This window comes from Halichoeres trimaculatus, unplaced genomic scaffold, assembly GCF_033239565.1.
Source record: "Halichoeres trimaculatus isolate MK-OKI-2021-1 unplaced genomic scaffold, fHalTri1.1 fHalTri1_scaffold_17, whole genome shotgun sequence".
NCBI classification, from domain to species: domain Eukaryota; kingdom Metazoa; phylum Chordata; class Actinopteri; order Labriformes; family Labridae; genus Halichoeres; species Halichoeres trimaculatus.
In genome coordinates, this window is record NW_027437195.1 from 17,496,471 (window position 1) to 17,517,373 (window position 20,903).

The 20,903-nt window shown below is 41.4% G+C and overlaps 1 protein-coding gene across 8 annotated transcripts in view; it reads right to left on the reverse strand.

The window, feature by feature from the left end:
- The window catches only part of LOC141806232 (AT-rich interactive domain-containing protein 1B-like), a 276,933-nt gene that overhangs the window by 161,541 nt on the left and 94,489 nt on the right, over window positions 1–20,903 (reverse strand). For 7 of the 8 annotated variants that reach the window (XM_074691607.1, XM_074691606.1, XM_074691603.1 and 4 more), the window contains one exon: window positions 16,211–16,366. In XM_074691607.1, the coding sequence (XP_074547708.1) occupies window positions 16,211–16,366 (156 nt within the window). The remainder of the gene's footprint in view (window positions 1–16,210; window positions 16,367–20,903) is intronic. The other variant, XM_074691600.1, reaches the window with a different exon arrangement.

Here is a 20,903-nt window from a genome sequence, read left to right on the forward strand (position 1 = left end):
AGATTATCCTTCACAGCAAGAAATGTATCATGAGAAATGGATCTATTATTAGAGCATTAAACGGGTCGTAATTTGTGCATCCAGGCAGAATGATATGATTTCAGTGCTTGTACATTCTTTTAAAATCTGATATGAGGTTTTACACACACTCTTAACGGTACATTTCCTGTGAAAGTTTCTCCACACACACACTCAGTTTGTGTGCTGTTTTAGAGGATGTGCACACACACACGGAGAAAAAGTTAATGTATTCATTCATCAATTATTAAGAAAAGGTAATGGAATGACCTTAAATACCCTGGAGTGGTCCTTTTAAATCCACAGTTCAATTATAAGCCAATTAAAACTGAGGAGAACTTCAGCTATAGAATATTTTAAATATCTGAATGGTTCCCATAACGTTGTTTTATCTTTGCTGGCACTTACTCAAAACCTACTCACTCTAACTGATCTCAGCATCAAGTAAACATCTCTCAGGAGCAAACATCTCTGACTGGTGTGCCTTACTGGGGGCACTGGTTTATGCAGGAGGCTAAAATTTAAATCTCAGAAACTTTTTTCTGTAAGAACTCAAAAGAAGTTCTTTGTCAAAACACATACAGAAATGCTAGTGAACTCCCTGATGTTGCCTTTCTGTCAAAAATACATTGTATGGCAACGTTAATGTGACAAACCACTTGCTTTGTGAAACAAATGTACAATGTATTTTTTTTTACATTTTAAAGAACAAAAAAAAGAGAAAATGTTTAATGCTGAAACCCTCAGAAAACTAATAACAGCATGTTGTACACAGACCAAACAGTAGGTTTTTATGGTAATATTGCCTCATACAGGGTATATGGCTGCTTACAGTTTAGGATGTTTTGGGAGGCAACCTGGGTGGCCAATCAGATTTCAAGGGGTGGACTGACACTTTAATAAAACTTTGCTCACCTGTAATGTCATTTATTTATTTTGAAGGTTTGTACTTAATGAATTCAGTAAAGAAAACCCTTGATACATAGTGTTTGAAGAGATAAAGAAATTTTATCCTAGGACATTTTTTCAAAACCCAATTAGATTTTTTTTTCCTCTTGTGCAAGACCAGACCAAGCAGCAACCTCTGGTCTAAAAAGATGAGACAATGCAGAAATGCTAAAACCCACAGCTATTTTTGTGTCTGCCAGCTCTGAAAGTACCAGGAACCACATACACAACAAGCCAAAAAACAGGTCATTTTTACAGCATAAACAAATATGTTTACAGCCTGGTACAAAAAATTAATTCTATCCAAATCGCTAATTTCTTCAACACAGCAGTTTGGAAGACATCAAGATCACGAGTTTGTCCAATCAAAGGCACAGCTCACCTGACTGACAGGCAGGTGCCCTATACCTGTTGGTAAGGGTGCCCCATAGACGATTTGCTTCAAAACTCTGTGTCAGAAACAGATGGATGACATCATAGAGACCATGTCAGTTTATGTAAATTCATTATATGGTCAATGAGCTCAATTTGAACATTTTGTAAACATTTTCCTTCCTTCGTTTCAAATTACTTTAGATGTACCAATGTTTTTTATACATAAGAACCATGTATCTGCAATTATGAAGGAGGATTTTGCTTTTTTAAAAGAGATGGTTGAGATTTTTTTTTTTTAAATGTGGTTAAAAGAAGTATCTGTCAATAATAAATTTAAATGTGATAGCCATAGAGGATGCTAGCTTTATGTGGAGAAATGGGATCTATGATGTCCAACTCATTATAAAGTCAATGGGACAGGAAATGGTACAAGACTTATAGAATAACACAATGTGATCACATCGCAACACTCTTATAACAGCATTCAATCACAGCGTGAAACAGCTTTCTTTGTGGTGAGGTGATCTGGATTTACTTCAACAAGCAGGGAGAATCCCACTGAGCATGTGCATGAGATTTGTGTGCCTTGTAGTATTGCATGTAAGTTAGGCTTCTCTTTTAAAAGTCATGTTGTCTCCCCTTTAGATGTTCCAAATACAGAATTACTCACTACCTTCATAATTGTATTCAAATAATTACCTCAATGAGAACCAGATAAATGTAGCCTCAAGCTATGAGCTTGCTGCAATAGTTCCCATATTCAAATGACAACCCCAAAATGATATTACAACCCCAAATCATGTTTAAAGCCAGAGGGAAACCCTGTTCCCCCGGATGTGGTTCAATCACGGGATCACATAACACCCTATAAATGGGTGGGTGCAAAAAGACACAGCGTAGAGTGAAGGCACTATTTTAAAAACAAAGCCACACTAGTTTTCTCGTCAGAGCCCTGGGCGAGCCCTGTGTTTGTGTGCACAGCCCCCGTGTTTATCAATGGGAGCCTGGATGCACGCCAAACGTCAGGCTTTTATTACATGGTCGGAAGTGCCGTGTTTGAAGCAGGAACACGGCTTAGACACAAATACACCTCCACAGGTAAATAAAGGCCTGGGGAAGGAAGGAGGAGGAGGAAAACAAAGAAGTGGAGACGAGTGGTGGCTCTGATAGGTGGACAAGTGAGTGAACACACACACACACACATTTGAACACAAAGAAAATGCACACATGGACAGACAGTTACTCAGACAGTGAAATGAGAAGAGTGGCTGCTGACCCGAGTCCAATATTTACTCAGGCATATGAGTCTGTAGTGTGTGAGTGTGTGTGTGTGTGTGTGTGTGTGTGTGTGTGTGTGTGTGTGTGTGTGTGTGTGTGTGTGTGTGTGTGTGTGTGTGTGTGTGTGTGTGTGTGTGTGTGTGTGCACTCGAGGGGATTTCCGTTTTAAGTGGGTCAAAGTGAGGTTAGCCTCATACTACTGTTTACACTCACGTTCTTACATCATCACTGTCAACTGTAATACGGACAGAGAGGGTTAGAGAGGGGGAGAGACAGACAGGCTGGGACTGGGAGGAGGGAGGGAGGAGAGGAAGAGAAGTTTGGAGACAAACACAGGAGGTGGAATATGAAAGAGATAGAGAAGGAGAAGAAAAGGAAGGGGAGCACAGAAAAAGAGAAGTGAAGAGAGGGGGGGGGAAGGAAGAGCAGGAAAACATCAGAGGCAAATGAAGGAGTGCTGCGAGTGCATCCTTTCATTTGAGTTTTTTTTCCAGTCCATTGTCTCAAAATCCCATTTCCCAGCTAATTTAGAAGCTTCTAAAATACACTCCACTCCATACCTTAAGCCTTAGGCCACAGCTAATCCTGTCTTCACACACACACACACACGCATACACACGCAGACACGCTCATTCATCCTCCGTGCTTTTCAAAAGACTTCATCTTGGCATAGTAGAAACGAATGAGGGATATTGAAGGCAAGCGTTTGAAGTACATGAGGGAATGCTGGAATCAAACTGTGAGTTAAATGCTATTAGACAGCTGTGTGGAGAGGCAGTGTAATATTAGATTTGATTGAATAGATGACTGCTGAATGTGGTGTAATATATAGAGCCAGAGAGGCTTTATGCGCACGTAAATCAATATTGCAGCACCATGTTAATCCAAGCCACTCAGGAGGGGGAGTCAGGCGGTAGGTGTGAGACGTACAGAGAAGAAACATGGCAATGTTGCATGTTGAAGAATGTATATGAGACTTACATGTACACCCTTTCAAAAGAGGTAAATCAGACTTGAATTCCTTTTCAATCCTGAGTTAGAATGATGTCTTTGTGAATACAAAAGGAGAAATCTTCTTCTTCCCCAAAGAAGAGGTCAAAGGTCCTCTTGGGTACAGAAAAGCATCAACTACCTATTGCTTTAAGAGAAATCCAGCGCTCCATACCAACATAAAAAGCTAACAACTGATTTTGAATGCTCTTTTTTCTTTGCCCTCACCTCGACGAACATTTTGCAGTGGCTCTTTTAATTCTGCTTCAACTCACACTTTCTGACATCATATTGAGTGAAGGAGAAAGGTAAAGCTCTGCGCTGCTCGTATGTGTTTGATTGTCTTGGAAAAGAGCAAAGACTCTGGATTGACAGCAAGCAAGCATATTTCACGCCACCGTTTGACACAACAGCGAGCAGAAAGAGCAGAATGAATGACTGTGTTGTAAACTGTTTTAGACAGATATCCGTCTCAATGAAAAGATGTTGGTGACATCAAACTGTAAAGCAGGAATATTTCTGAGAGTTGAGCACACCTGGTTCTTATTCACCTCGTCTCATAAAGAGGTCAGCTTCTCGAATTTGGACTTTTTTTTCTGAGCCAACTGTGTTTTGCCTCCCTTTTACTCCTTCATTTTGATGCCCCTTCTCCTGAAATCCAAAGCTTTTTCTTCATCTCCATCTCCTTCATTCACCTTTCCATGCCAACCCACTTCCTCCATTTCTGTCCCTTTCTCCAACAAGCACCTCCACCCCCTCTCCCTCCATCACTCCCCATCCTCTGTCGTTCTCCTCATGACTACCAAATGAATCAGCCCCCCCACACACACATACCCATTTGCCCCTGCACCTTGGCAGATGCACATCTCCACCAAATCTGACGCTAATGTCATTAATATTCATTAAAAATTAAGCTTAATTGCATGTCTTTAAGAGTGAGGCCCAAACCCTCCCCTTCCTCCTCAGCACAGTACGTTGACACACACATACACACCATGCCTTCCAGCCTTCCAGTGTGCATGTTCACCTTCTTCTACTGCTTCACCACAAAGACTGGGGATTGTGGTGTCCAGTGGGTGAGTTCCTAAGAAGCACATACATGATCTGTGTTTCTTTCATAAACGTGTGCATTTACTCAACAAATAAATTATCACCTATAGCCTAATGTGTCATATTGAGGCTAATACATGTTGCCATTTATCAAATTGGAACTACAAGGGAGAATGAGGTGGAGTGGTTCAAGATGATGAAATGTATGCTGATTTAGGGTTATTCTGGAAATATTTTTCTCATACTGGAACATGATCCCGCTCGGCAATACATTCACAGGTCTTGTGATCCCCATTGTTTCGCTTCATATCCAGGTTTGGAAGCATGTGCATGTCAGGCTATGCGTGTAAAATTCTGCATTTAAAAAGTGCTATGCAGACCTAGGATGTAGGCTCCATTGTGGATTCAACACAGAAGTGTAAACCAGGCTAAAAGATGCTATGAGGAGGATCTGTTTTAATTGCACTCCCTCGCCACCTTGTGGCCCGGAGTCTTCACACACTGTCGTAAATTACTTTAAGTGAGGCGCGTGTTTGTTTTGGAATTAAACAGAAATTGGATCAAAACAAATTTTCTTTGATCAAGACAACTTTTTACTGGATACAAAGCACAGAGGTAAGGGATTGATCAGTACAGTTACATAGCACTACTGTTTGAAATGTGACATCAACCAAATGTTGTAGTAGCAAGCTATATGTTAGCGACATTGTCAGCCTGGTGCTCGGACATATTTGTAAGCTAACTTGACAACAAGTAAACACTGTCAATTTGTAAGTAGTTTAGTAGCCGTTCATATTTAGCGCAGCTGGCAGTCTGGTGCTCTTAGACATGTCTGTAACATGTAACGTCAGTAAATCCTGGTTAGCTATATCCTGCCAGTCATCTACCAAGCAGAGCTAATGTAACCTCACTCTTCATTTTATTGATAGACTCTCAAGTTTGATCAGACCACTGCAGAATAACTGCTGACTGCAGGTTGGAATGAATATTAGAACAAGCAGTTTAGCACCTATGTTACAGAGTGATACAGCCTGAGCTAAAGGCTAATTAGCCTTTAGCTCAGGCTATATCACTCTCCTGTTCAGCTTTCTTCTGCTCTTTTGTCCTTTCTCTGTCTGACAGTTAGGCTGATGTGTCCATCATCACTACAAAATTAGTCACAGAAATCATTTTTAGCAGAGAAAAACAGATCTCTCCTGGTTGACCCAATCGGAAAGCTAAGAAGTAGCAATGTAAAATAACCTGTACTCAGCAATATTGGTGCTGATAATCTCATTTTAGAGTGTGGATTATGATCAGGCATATATCTAGAAGGGAGACTTTTTTAAGATCACTTTCAAACTCCCCACAGCTCCTTTAAACTGTAGCATAGCCAGCCACCATTAGCTGGAGCAGTATACTTCTTTCATAATGTTTTTTTTCTCTACACCTCAGATAAACTATGGCATCTTAAAGCATAGCACAAGGTGGTTTGGACATATTTTGATGATACAAAATTGAGGTAAAGATGTATGTTGGCTGTTATAAGTAAAACCGACTCATAACCACATGATCCAAGAAGCGTGTATGAGCACATGTATGTGGATGCTAACCTGCAAAAAGGATTTGACACTGGTGGTGCTAGCTCTGCTAATGTTAGCCAGATTCTGAAAACCTATGTGACCTGTTTCCTTGCAGACTTAGTGATCCTGTGTTCAGCCTTTTTGAATATCTGCTCGAAAAGCTCAGTTTGTCCAACTTTTGACTTATTCAGACTTTAAGTTTTAGTTCAATAGACTACAGAATTAGCTGCTCAAAAAACAACCTTAGTCATCTTTAAGAAAAGCTTGTGATCCAGCTGTTAGGCTTTGTACCTGACTGTCCTTGTTTCTTCTTTAATACGTGTGTGTATATGATTATGTCCTGTACTTACAGGCATGTAAGAAACAGCCTTCATGTATCAGAGAGAGGCGTAGGTGGTGTTGGTGGTGGTGGTGGTGGTGGGGGAGCAGGGACATCCATATTCAACATCCTGCCTTAACACACCCATTGGTTCAGAGTCACAGATACACACACACACACACACACGCTCACACCAATCAGACTGACTGAGCCATAATTGCAGCAACAATCAGCAGCGAGCGTGAGCTACACCGTGTTCTAGAAAATGTGACAAATCAACATTTGGTTCTGAAACGCTCGTCTTTCATGTTTTCTTGACACTTACATCTTTTGATCCATTTCTGAGTATTTGGGAAACATTGCAGTTACATTGTGGTTATGTCAGATTTGCAGTAAATATAATTTTTGCGCAAATCTACTTTGGTCTCCTGCAACTGCCTTTTAAAACAGTGCGCTGATTAGACTGCATGTAAATGAGGGGCATTTATTTCAGGGTACAGCCTGTTATTATCATCACTGCAAAGGTGACCATTAGAATGAAAACAGCTGTGGAATGTGTATATGTGACTGCAAGCGAGTGTATACCTACATATATATGAGCTGTGTGTGTGTGTGTGTGTGTCTGTGTATGTGTGTGTCCAGTCCATCCTAATAGGTCCATTTGTATCAGGGCCTGTTCTAGTGCTGTGTCCTTCAGATTGGATTCTATCTCAGCAATCCCCCTGACCTTTAGCACAAAGAGACTACAAGAGAGGACCAGAGGTACAACACAGGACACACACACATTTACACACACACAGCCACAAGCCACGATCCATTCCTACGCATTTACTTGTACATAACAGAGAGAGAGAAAAACACACAGGCAGACAAAGAAAGTAAAGCACGTGCATAGCCGCACACACAGCGACACAAACACACTGCTATGTGTGCGCTGTGCAGGCCGTCCCATAGGGATGATGTCAGATGAATAGTGTTAGCAGCAGATGCCGTTGCCAGGGCTTTCATTCCTGTTCCTCTACACAGGCTAATCAAATAAGAGCCAGTCTTTGTACCGTCTTCACTTCACACACTCCTCGCAAGTCTCTGTCACCACCACCGCCCCCATCCGCCCATTCACTTCAATTGCTTTGGCTCGCAGTTAAAGAGGACATCCACCCAAACTGGTGTACACCCACATGACTTTTGCTAAAGCACCGCGGAACAATAGCAGTGTGTTGGCGAACTCGACTTTGACTGTGACATTTTTTTTTTTTTGGTGTTTTCTTTTTCTCTCTGTCTGTGAAGTCTGTATCCAGGAACAAATGTAGCGGCATTTCCTAACAAATGGCAGCTAAATGAGGCCCCTAGGGTGCTGTGCCGCTAACTACCGGCCCCCTTTTTTTCTGAGCCATTATGATTGTCCTAACGGTTCCAAAAACACCTCTCCCGTTCTTGTTCATTTGCATTTGAATTGCAGCTTGGCTGTACAAAAACAAACATAAATCAAAAAAGGGGGGTGAAAAAAAGAAGAAAAAAAAACAGTGGCGGATTCTACTCGAGCAATTAGCGAGTGTCAGTCATCGTGAAGGTAAAAAAAAACACACTAAATTAAAAACATTGTTTTAAACGCACAAAGACACACCATCTCACAGACAAAACCCAGCTGACACACACACACATACACACTAACACACACACACACACACACACACACACACACACACACACACACACACACACACACACACACACTCATATTTAAATACATGAATGTATATAAATATTTTTTCTTTTTTTCATTTTTATCGTTTAGCTTTTGCCTGAAAACTCATCAAGCTTAAGTGCTCGTCAGCGTCGGCCAATCGTAGTGTGGCAGGCCCAGGGTTGCCGTGGCGATATGCGGGGACATTTAGAGGACTCCGATAAACTCTGCCATTTAAAAGGTTATGACAATTAACGCAGCTCTCTGCAAATTACCACTGCCAGACCTTTACCCACGGACGTCTCTCTCTCCCTCTTATCACCCCACACCCAGCCTCACGCTCCCTCTCTTTCGCCTCCTCCTCCCTCTCTGTATGCCCTCCATCTCTGCAGCCTCTCCTCCTCCCATCTCTCCCTCTTTCCATTCAACCCCCCCTCCAGCCAGCAGCACTTTTATTATCCTGTTAATTAACAGAGTTCTTCACTTAATATTCAAATGGTGACCAATTAATGACATTGAACTTTGGGCACCCCACCCAGCCACATGAACTGCACCCTCCACTCTTACCACATCCTATTCATTCTCCATCACAAACACTCCTTCCTGCCTCCTATTTTCTCTGTCCTCTCCCCTCAACTGCTCCTCCCTCCATCCACCTCGTAATGAAGGTGAGCTCCCATTTCCGTGCGAGTCTGTGTGAGTTTTTGTGCGTGTGTTGGGGGCAGTGACTGAGGCACAGAGGATAGTGTACAGCGAAGGGGTAATAAAGTCAGGGGGGCAGGTTGCAGAAAGGCTCCACGGCCTTTTAATTAACCTGGTGTGATTAAAAGCGGGGGTGGTGGAGGGTGAGGAGGGAGAGGGCCTGCTGCTGCTGTTGGTTTGGGGTGTAGGGGTGACAGAGGAAAGAGGAAATGACACAGTGTAAGAGAAAGGACTCCAGTAATCTGCCAGTTTTTACATTAAAAAAATATGAAGCAACTAGAATTTAGACTAGGGATGCACAATATATCAGTATCAATATCAGTATTGGCTAATGTTGGTCCTTTATTTTAACACATCGGTATTGGCCGATGTGTAAAAGTGGGCCGATATTTACTCATTGGCTGCCACCAAATTTCAGGGCATCTTGAACGATCTTTCAAGACCCAATAAATATTGTTTTCTCTGACTATGTAAACACCAAAACTACCTAAGAAGAGTGGACTCTCTTCTTTTATGTCTCTTCCTGTTTTTGATCCAAAAAACAGACAAAACATACTTTTTAGATCACGTTCATCTCGGGCGCTCCATCCTTTGATTCTCTCCATGATCGTCTTTTCTCATGATCCTACCACTCTTTCTCTCTAAACTACCTCCACCCATCATCTGTGTCAAGATTTTTTATTTTTTATTTTTTTTCTAACCAGTATTGATATTGGTAAATACCTGTTATCAGCCATGACAGCAATATAAATATCAGATGTCGGTATCGGCCAAAGTTTTCATACCGGTGCATCCCTAATTTAGACTGACTATCTGAACTTTAGATATCAAAGTTTACCTGTCACTCGACATCTCTCAGAAAGTAACTCCTCTGTAGCCTTCAGTTGCACCACATCAGATATCACCTTAGCCTGAGACGCAACAATATCAGGAACTCAGAAAAATAATGGAGTATTTCATCAACAAAAGAATATTGAAAAATAAAATTTGATTTTCTAAAAAAGGGTAATAAGTTGTGGAAAGTAAACTTGTGCATGCTGCAAACAAGTCCTTTTCAAAAAGTACAGTGTTTTTTTTTAAGAGGATGACATTTGGAGATGTTTCGAGCACAGACATTCTTGCATTTCATCCCAAAGTGTTAAAAATGAGCGGTCTTCTAAACATGAATTTTGTTGCAACAGTCTGCAGTAGTTCTGCAGTAATGTTAACTTAATAACTGAATTAAAAAAGATTATTAGTGGTGGTGATGTGAATATGACTGATGATAGATTTGAAAAGTGGAAGAAGTGAGTGGGGCATGACGTTTGGTGAAGGGCTGTGGGTTGAAATCAAACTCAGTCTGCTTGCTTTAAGGACTTTATCCTCTTTACACAAAGCACTGAGCTCAACTGGCACCTGCATTTTGACTGTTGTGCTGGGATTTATGACAACACTGCTGGAAGAAAAATCAGCTAAATATTAAAGTAAGCCCTACCTCATCAAAAAGTTTTGGTCTAAAAAAACATGAACAGAGGCTGAAGAGCTCACGGCTGGCCAAAGGGTGGGTGGGAATCCATGCATTCATGGGGAGAACATGCAAACTCCACACAAAGGAGGATCTCTTCTATACTCAGTTCTTGGGCTAGGATGACATGTTTTTTTTTCTGATTTGATTCTTTTATGATTTTTGGGGTGCCGATTTAATTCAAAATGTGATCCTTCAATAGTACAGATTTTTGCGATTTTCAGTATACTATTTTTAACACCAGACCAAGTGAGAAAGTAGAATGATGATGATGTCTACAGACTATATCAGGCCATTGGCCATGTTTTCCCCAAAAATGCAAATCACATGTGTGTGAGTTTTTAAGATTTATTCAGGGGATCTGACAACTCAACTTTTTTCCAATCCAGCTTATAAAGAAAGACTAAAGTGAAGGATTTAAATCTGGAAAAAAAGGACAAAAAAAACATGATTCAAAACAGTTAAACAAGAAATCCCGATACTACAATACATACCCCTAATTAGATCTGTAGTTAACCTCTTCCATCAGGATACCTGAAATGCACAAATGCTAAAGCAATTAACAACTAAGTACATACAACAAATCTGATTTGATATGTCATTAATTGCCTTATTTCTAAAAATGTAGAGAGACTTTACGGACACCCTGAATATGCTTAGAATCTTGATCTGTCAGCCTGAGAGTTTCATCCTGTTTAAGTTTACACCTGACAGTAGATACACCCATGAGCATCACTATGCAGCGTCTAAACCGATGTTTCAGCTTCCTTCCGTGCGGGTCCCTATAAAGTGAGCTTGTCTCCTCCAATCAGCTGGGAGCTCCTCTATGCGACCACAGCGCTCCCCTGAGCCTGCTCTCAGACAGGAAGAGGAAACAGTTAAGGCCAATAGAGGAAACGAGCGGTGGGATCAGTTTCACACAGGAGAGCGGAGCGAAGGGTTTTACTACAGGGAGTAAATGTCACCAGGAATGACTTCCTTCTTCAAAGGGCTGCAGTCAAACCAGGCAACTCTACTATGCACCACAACACCACACATAAGCCTTTTCCACTGGACAGATTATATATTACACAGGGAAAATCTATGTTCTGTTAGGTTACATGTAGTTACTCTGAACATAAATTTAAAACACTGTTTTTAGAGGCAACGTGAATCATGGTGCTCGATGGGATATCTGATCAAAGCCGTAACCATGTTCTCACAACATTATGAGCTGAAGTCTGGCAGCCAGCCAGCGCTTCCTCCACCACCTCTCCCTCTTCCCTCTCAGTCGATCCTGTCACACTCCAGTGTATACTACCCAATAAAGCAAACATGCCATAAAAAATAATCTCCAAATTCTTGAAATTACAGCTCTCATTTCTGTTTTTATGAGGTAGAAAGTATTAGACAGTAACAAAATATCACACACTTCATCTGTTATGCGTCAAGTGTGATATAGCCATGGAGAGGAAGAAAGGGCACAGATTTTCTCCTTTTAAGCGATTTGTCTCAGGCTGTAATTGAAGCCAACAATCAGACAAAAAACATTAAGGTCATGATATTTATAAGGTCTGTTAAAAATATGCTTCCAGAAAGAGAGGCCGTGATGTTATGGCTTTTTAATATTTCACAATATTTTTCTTTTCACGAAGCTGAACTGACTGTTTTCATCGCAGTTTTACAGGCAGTGAGCCGGGGAAGTGACACATTAACAAACAAATAACAAGCCAAGTTGTGCATGAGGTCAGAAGCCTTCTCAATCAATTAAGTCAGAGTATATGTCACAGTGTCTGAAGACTACAACTCAAAACCATCAATTTAAAAATATCTGCTGTTCTAAAACACCCACAGCTCTCACAAACCACAGAAAACCACCCACATTATTTCTTTTTTCAAAACCTACTTCGTCCCTGATGCAATATTATATATTTTTATATTTTTTCAGATCAGCCTTGATGTCTTAGAAATGTCTTTTTAGCCTGCTCTGCTTCTTGCAATCAGATGAGGTCACAGTAGTGCAATAGACTCAAAGAAAGACGGCATTTTCTCTTCGATTTGTTACAAAACCAGCTAATAGCGGTCGGTTGCGGAGCAAATTTGGTGTCAAAGGCAGCTGGAATGGTTCCATCAACTGGAGGATGTCCTCTGGCTAGGGTTAATGGGAGTGGAGTGGGGGGAAAGGAACTGCAGGAAAAGCGCCAGAAGAACAAAATAAAGAAGTTTTCAGCTCGGATTTCTCAAAGTAATAGGAGGGTCAAAAAACAGGGGTCAAAACCACAATGACATCCTAATCTGGTGCGCGCCTGCAATTGTGTGTTTGTGTGTGCATGTAATCCCCTCAGTGCGGTTCACGTCATGTCTCATTTCAGCCTAGAATCACAGAAAAAGGTCATCATTTGACCTTTTCACAGCTCAGAATTGCAGCAGCGCGCTCAGCTGATTAGTGTACACACAGACACACACAGACAGACATTTACAAAAACTGATACTCACTCAGAACAGAGGAATGAAAGTAATACAACACTGAGCTGAAAGCACACCGAGGCTTTTGTTTGTAATCTTGGCCAACTGCACTGTGTAAGTTCAATTATCCAAACATGTTTACTCTTGGATCCAAAATCAAAGACAGGGACTGAGTTCCTTTGTTATTTAAATGTATTCTGGTATTTTCTGCGAGTCTTTCCTTCTTGAAATTCCTCTCCTGCTCAATCGATGAACAATTAACTTTGTCTTAATGCCACTGCACAGGCTTGTTTTTGTTATGTTCAAAATGTCATGTTTTTTAATGATCAATATTGTGTATTTTCAGTAATTACGTGGCTATAAAATGCTGAAACAAATTGAGTGCTTTCGCATTTGTTACACTGGATGGAATTGATGTGGCTGGATTCAAAACAAAAATCTCACCTCGGTCTCAGGAGATCCAGCCAATTACCATCCACACGTTTCCATTTACACATATTGGATATATATACACTCTGTTTAGTTCACCCTGAATTGGACGGCAGGCTGGGAGATTGTTCTTTGTAGTCCTCCATTTATAGCTGAATATCTTGTTAAAGCTCCTTTCTGATAGCAAACCAAAGTGTGCAAATGCAAAGTAAATGTTAAAGTATGGGAGCTGGAAGCTTATTAGTGGATGGAGAGAACAGATTTAGCTGGGTCTGAAGCTTGATGGCGAGGAGACAGGAACCAGGAGCGGTGGCATGCTTCCTGCTGTGCCACCAACATAAATTGCTATATAGCTCCACCACACAGGAAGGATTTCTAGATTAAAGGTAGAGACAGCGGGATGCAGCACTGATGCAATGGCGGCTGAACGTATTGTGGCTTTTATGCAGCGTTAACAAGCATGTGCCCTGATTGAAACAGTCTTCCTTAAAGTAACACCATTCCTAACCATGAAAAACACAAGGGAACCAACTCCCTGGTCACTGCAGCAGTTGGCATAGCAACAAATATGGGACCTATCAGTACAGGTGGAACAAGGCTTTAGCCAATCAGAGGGCTTGGGCAGAACTACCTGGTGTATAAATGTCAGAGAGGGTCAATTGCCGCCACATCATGTGCGATGATGAAAACACACCATTACTGTCACAAAATGTCAACGTGGCCATGGATCTCAGCCTCTGCTAGTTAGAGTGAATAATGTTTGTTCAGAAGGCTGCAGGTCTGTGTGTGTCAGCGTGTTAAGTGAGGAAACAAAAGTAAGTGCTTTTTCAGTGCGAGACAAAAGGCGTGCTGGCTGAAACGTTCACTCAGTATGAAAATTACTATGCTACCACTAACGATTTCCTTTTTTGACAACCTGCTTTTGTGCACACAATGGCTTTTTTGTTGGCTGTTTGTCTTAGTGTGCCATGTGATGTAGTGTATTTGTGGCTGTCTAAAGGAGGGTTTAACTACATCTCAGTAAATCACAGTATAAGTACCTAGACAGACACAACTACACCCCTGCCAAATGGCGTCAACTAGTGCAGATGTTAAATAACTCTATCCACATTTGTGAACTCCTTACGGAAGACGGAGTCAAGCAATAGAGGAATGGTTTTGGAGTGGTACTGTCTGTGCTGCTTTGAGGAGAGGAACTGTTCTTGTTTGGACATTCAGTTCTGTCCCATCCTGGAATTTTGGGATGAACTGTCAGTGTGCTGCTTGCTGTTCAGGTTTCAGAACTCAGAGTTTGTCCCAGGTGGAGCTCAAGCAACCTCAGGTGTTAAAAAATGAAGTAGTTCCTTGAGGGTCCACTTGAGACTGGCTTCAAAAGTTGAAGAATCCCCTATAACACCCTTTATTCTCCATTGGAAATGCTAATTTTTACAGCAAAATTAAACAATCTTACAGCTTGATACGAAAAAATCAGAACTAAATTCAGAATGCAGCTTAGTCATGTTTCCCACATGGAGACCACCATTATTGGTCTTCAAAACTTCTCACCGGGAACATCACAGAGACTACAACCATCTGTGATACAGACTATGGTAGGGCTCCACACCACAGCGTACACTCTAGGGTTGAGTATTAAAATATGCAACAGGTCATAAAATTGGTGGATGTTTATTATCAGGTAACACAGAGTCTTATCCAAAGTGTCCTTTGAGGAAATCATAACCAAACCTATCAGTGAATGAGCTGCTGAAGCTGAAAAACGTTGTTAAGAACAGAGTTTGCTCAAAGTCTGTTGTTGCACTTCTCCTCTACTCCACAATGTGGTTCTCTTGTCTGTAATGTATAATGGTCGCGATGGAATGAAACCATGATTTCTTGACATGTCGAACAGCTAGAAAAACGAAACGATATATCCAATAATGATGAATAAAACATGGGTTTATCAGCCCTGACACAGGTCTTGCAAAATTGCTTGGGGCTTCCCTTCCTCACTTATCTGTCTTTCCCTCTCTTAGTTCATCCATGTGTACTGCTTCCCCTCCCTGCTCTCTCTGATCTCTCCTTTCCTGCCCAGTTCTGCTGTAATCTCTGCTGTCTTGTACAGGTCTTTCTCCTGCTCTTTTTTTTCTCTTTTTTTGGTGATGTTGTTGTTCTGTTCTGATCCAGGGCAGGGCTGGTAGCCAGAGTCACTCTGCGCAGGACGATTGATGCCTCTGGCTGCAGAGTGGATGGGAAACACATGGGCAGCCTTCACTCAACTCAAAAACAACTGCGTGAACTCAGCTCGCCAGTGGAAAACTCCTACAGAACATCATGCTGGAACTTGGCAGGGTGAGCTGAGATCTATAACTGTGGAACAGGATCTTTTTCTGTATAGAGGACTGGGTTGTGTTTATTTCAAATAAGAGATTGTGAAAACTCAAGCTTAGAGCTGGTGTCATACTTCAGCCTTATTTCTGCAATGTGTGTGCGTGTAGACATGCGTTTGTGGATGTTTGTGTTTTTCCGAGAAAGTAAGGGAATATGAAAATACTTAGAAACACAGAGAGTGAGATTTCCCCCAAATACTTCCCATGAATAATGCAGGGGAATAATCAGACCCATACACAAGGCATGTTGGACCACCAACACACACACTCACACACTCACGCACAGTTTATCCCTTTAGATGATCTCTCTGATCTCAGCGATGCTGGAATATTAAAATACAACCCATGGAAAATGATTTGGATGAAATCCCTCTCTGCTGATGTTTCACATTTTATTACTGATGTCCATCTGAGAAGTGACGTCTGTATATATGTGTAGCTCATGTATTTATTCAGATCTGTTTTTTGAGTCATGGTAATCATCATCTTTTTTTCCTCACAGCGAGTAAACAATTTGTGTGTGTGTGTGTGTGCTGGTACCTGTTGTGGTGGTGGTCTAGGCTGCAGGTAAGGGCTCTGGGTCGGGCCTGGAGGGGTCTGCTGAGGGGAGCTGAAGTATGGAGGGGTTCCCTGCTGCCCCGCCTGCTGCTGCTGGCTGTACCCGCCCATCCCCTGCTGGCCATATGGTGCCACCTGCTGAAACAACCAATCAGAGAACAGTTAGAGGGAGAAATTAAGGTCATGACCAAAGCTGAAAAAGAAGAAAAGCAGCTGTTGAAATTAAAGGTAATGCAGAGAGGCTGTCAGGTGTACTTGGCAGGCTTTCACAGCAGGTGCAAGGTGATGTAACGTAAAGAGAATTTTCCAGACAGCATCTGTTTGGAATAGTTGGGAAATAGCAGCAAAAACATCCCACTTAGCCTACACAGACTGGCTTGTGTCCGTATCCCACTTCATCTGATGTTCCCTCGGCAGAAGTTCTTAATTTAGCTCCGGCTGGGCTGACACCCATCTCCCAGCAGTCCTCTGCCTAATGAACTCATGCAGCAGAGAAGTCTAGCTTTATATCCTCGAGTCTGCCAAATGCATCCTCCTCTGTACATTATCCTCGTCTCGGTCAGCTCACAGATGGGATGAGGTGTGTTGGATATTACTGTTGGCGCATCCCAGGCCGTAACCCTAATGAGAGACACATGGATGAGCCGGGGCCTTCCAGAGCCATGCAGTTAAAAAACTAACTGGCGAGGGCAAAGCGACGCCAAGTGTCGATGTTGCATTTACACGGTGGTTGTGGGAGAGAATGTGAACAGGGAGTGCGTGTAACAAGCTGGCACCAACACAAATGTAGTCCAAATCCCTCCTTGTCGTTTGTTATGACTACAGACAGCGCCAGGTGCTCCTCGCTCCTCCAAGGATTTCCTATGGAGGCTGGGGTTTTCTCATTCACTCAGACACCCACACACACAAACACAACAGCCAAGAACAGACTATTAAACAACATTTACGACTGCTGGTGAAGCAATATGACAGCACTTTTCATGTCATATTTTTTCCCCATCATGTCATGTTGCCTTTTTTATTCAGTGACAACCAAAAGTCCTGCCACAGACTCATTAAACAAGTACACAGGCTGTAATTTGGGTTGTGTGTTGAGCGTGCAGTGCACCTCCTGCTTCCACACTAAGTCCTAAACTCTGAAATATCCCTTTAAATCTTCCTTGGCAGGCTTGGCAAAGTAAAAATCTCTCTTAGAGTGATTTATATCTCAAATGATGGTATTACAGGGGACTCCGAAGTGACGTAACTCCTACACTACTGTCTTGTTAGATCAAAAGCAAAGAGCACACATCCAGAGTTGTAGTTTTACAGTGACGGTTATTAGTAGGAAAAACTCCTCATAAAAGCTCTGTTAAAACTGATGGCACAAGTAAAATGCAGTGAAATCTGATCTGGCTACAGAGGCCAAGCCGAGATTAATACATTCGAAATAGTTTTGAAGAGTAACTTCCTTTGAGTGGGTGTTCAATAAAAATCTTCTCTTGACTCTGGCAGAAGCTTTTTGACTCTCTGAATAGAGATGATTGGACAATGTCGAATACTTTTCACTTCAATGGAAATCTGATTAGAAAGGACAGGTCTGTGTGTGTGCAAAGTGTGAGTGCTGTGCTCAGAGTGTGAGAGTGTCATTAGGCCGATGAGACAGACAGACAGGGCGAGATCAGTCTAGCTGGCAGAGAGGTTAATAGCATGGCCCCGCTCATGCCAACAGCACCGCTGGATTCATTACTGCCAGCCAGGGCAGCACACACACACACACACACACTCTTTATAGACATCATACTCGCATACCGATAAACTCAAGTGAATGCAAGTAGTCTGTATGTGGGGGATTCGTTCAAGTAGGAAGAACAAACACACTCGCTCACACACTTGCGTATACACACTCTATTGTCATTAGATTTGGATCAAAGCCGCTCTGATAAAACAGCAGCGACTCTATCCAGTGATCAGTGATGACAGGCATGTGTAACACTCAGGGTCTCATCGGGAACACCACTGTTCTGGGATTGGCGAGGATTAGGTCGCCATGGAGATCGAGACCAGACATCCGTGGGTGGGTTCCTTTCTTAGACAAATACAATGACAGGCAGACAGACAGATACAGGCAGACATTGACAGATAGAAGGAGGAGTACATAGATAGGTATAGGCAGTGAGAAAGACAAACCCCATAAAAGAAGAGGTTATCAGAGAATTGTTCTTTGGGTTTGTGCTGCCAAAACGTCTTCTTGGTGCTATAAATACCCTTGTAACAAAGCATGAAAGTCTTATGAATAAATAATAAACTACACCAGTTTCTGTTGTCTTTAAAATTGCTAGTTTGAGCTGCTGAGATTTTATATGTAAAAATACACCTGGGACCTAAATAGCGAGCATGCTGGAGCAAGGAAGCCTTGAAAAACTCATGATATATGCATTTTCTGTCTTTGCTTTATACTGAGATAAAGTTTTTTTTGCTGGCTGGATGGTTTGAAACAAGTGTGAAGTGTAAAGCATCATGTGCCTTATACTTGGAATTTTGTAGTGGGTAAAAATAAACCTATGATAAATCTGTATGCATTACACAATGAGTCAAGTTTTTTTTTTTTTTAATATGAGGTCTTTTTTCAATTTTTATTTATAGTACATGAATTAAGAAGTCATTCATCACCTTTTCATTTTGATGCTTCCAGGACAGCATTGCATTGCACACAGTGGCTCACAGTTATGGCTAACCAGGGCCCTTAAATGGAAAGAAACCAGTGCAACATTATTAATCTAAAAAGCACTGTTAAACCTGTGCTTCTCCTGCCATGACAAGCGAAAATTTCTGTGTTGATTAGCACTAGTGACTTGTTATACTGGAAATTAATCTGGCAATTGTTTCAAGCAGGTAGGGGAATAGTTTGTTAAATTTTGTATGTATGAGCTCAAGATTGACTAAAAGATAGTGAACACACCAGCTCCTAAAAAGTGAAGCCAAAATAAATGAATAAATAAATAAATAATTACAGTTTTCCCCAAATGACTGGCTGAAAGGCCATATGTTTGTCTCCTCCATGTTACTAGATGGGATATGGACTAAACTCTAGAATTAAAATGCACCCAACTTTAAAAACAACCACAACTAAAACAAAATGCTGTACATAAAAAGAAAAAGGCAAAATACAAATAAAAATATGACATAAGCACTAAAATAACTATTTCACCGTTGTTAAAAGCAGTTTAAAAACAATAAAATAATAACCAATAACTACTAAAACACTAGGAGCAGAGTCTCAAGCGGAGTTAAAAGCCAAGGAATAAACTCACAGGACCAGACTTCCTATCCAATCATGTTTTTGTGATGACGATCAATTGTCATCTTCCATGGTACCCCTTGGAAATGCTCCTACCCTTGAAGCAAAATCCCCATCAAGAAATTATTTCAGCTGCATAAAATGTATCATATGTATGTATTTGGCAACACAGGGCTGCTGTACAAAAGATAAGATAGATAAGATAGATAAGATAGGATCTTTATTGTCTCCCATGGGAGAAATTTGTCTTGGACACGAGGGCCCAGGCGACACTCACACTTTGGTCCAATCACACTCAAGCATAAAAAAATAGAAAAATAGAAATCTCCGCCACCAATCCACGCCACCGGAAATAGCCACAACTTCGAGATAAAATTGTAACCAGCCATCATAGTTTCCATGAAAGGATGAACTGGAGAAAATAAGTTAATTCATCTTTTTGGCCGGCAACATTTGTAAAAACAAAATGCTGAGTGCTTCAGTCAAAAATACTTCCTCAGCCGAACCTGTTTAATTTTTTTTTTGTTAAAGATTTGAGGACCACTCAGGTGATTTCTTACTCATATGCTCAGATACAGATACCCTCTGATAATGTTAGGTAAGTTAATACAGTCATGAAATCCAATTGTACTTCTGCTCATCAACCTCCTTTTCAAGCAGCTTTTCATAGGAAAAGCTTCCACAGGGACCTTTAAGGAACGTCCGTTTTCAGTGGATTCATGAAGACAGACTGACAGATATCCCAGCAGCAAGACAGACAATCAGGTAAGCAAGCAAGAAGAAACAGACGTGGAGACAAACCCAAAAAAACAGACAGAAATACCATCAGTCAGTCAATCAAATAGGCAGAGAGAGAGCAGGCAGACTGCAGGTCTAACAAGTAGCAACCTGTCACTGTGGCTTTGGGAGGGAAGAAAGAGTCATTCAAATGCAGCTTCTGTTTGATCGCTCGGGGCGACTGTTTGAATGTACTGTACCTACTGAGTACACACAACCAGCGCACTGAAACCTGATTCTCTTTGACTGAGAATATGTTTAGTGATAAACACACTTGCTGTGCTGTTGCTTATTCCAATAAAAATAACTGCTGGAAGTAGAAAATAAGACCATTTTCTGCCTTTTTCTTCCACTCAGGTGTGTGGAAGCAGACAAAATAACAGGGTGATTTATCCAGAGCGTCTTGGCAGGCACACAGTGTCAAATAAATGTCTGTAATGAAATGACAACAGATGTGAAGTGCTGTAGGGAGAAATGACGCAGAATAGACGTCCTGCGAAGCAAATAATTCACCATAAACTGCAGGAACAGTGTGATGAAAACAAAAGCCTTGGCGGCATATTAAGACACAAAGACACAAACACTCACAAACACCGAGAGCAACTCAATCAAAAATCT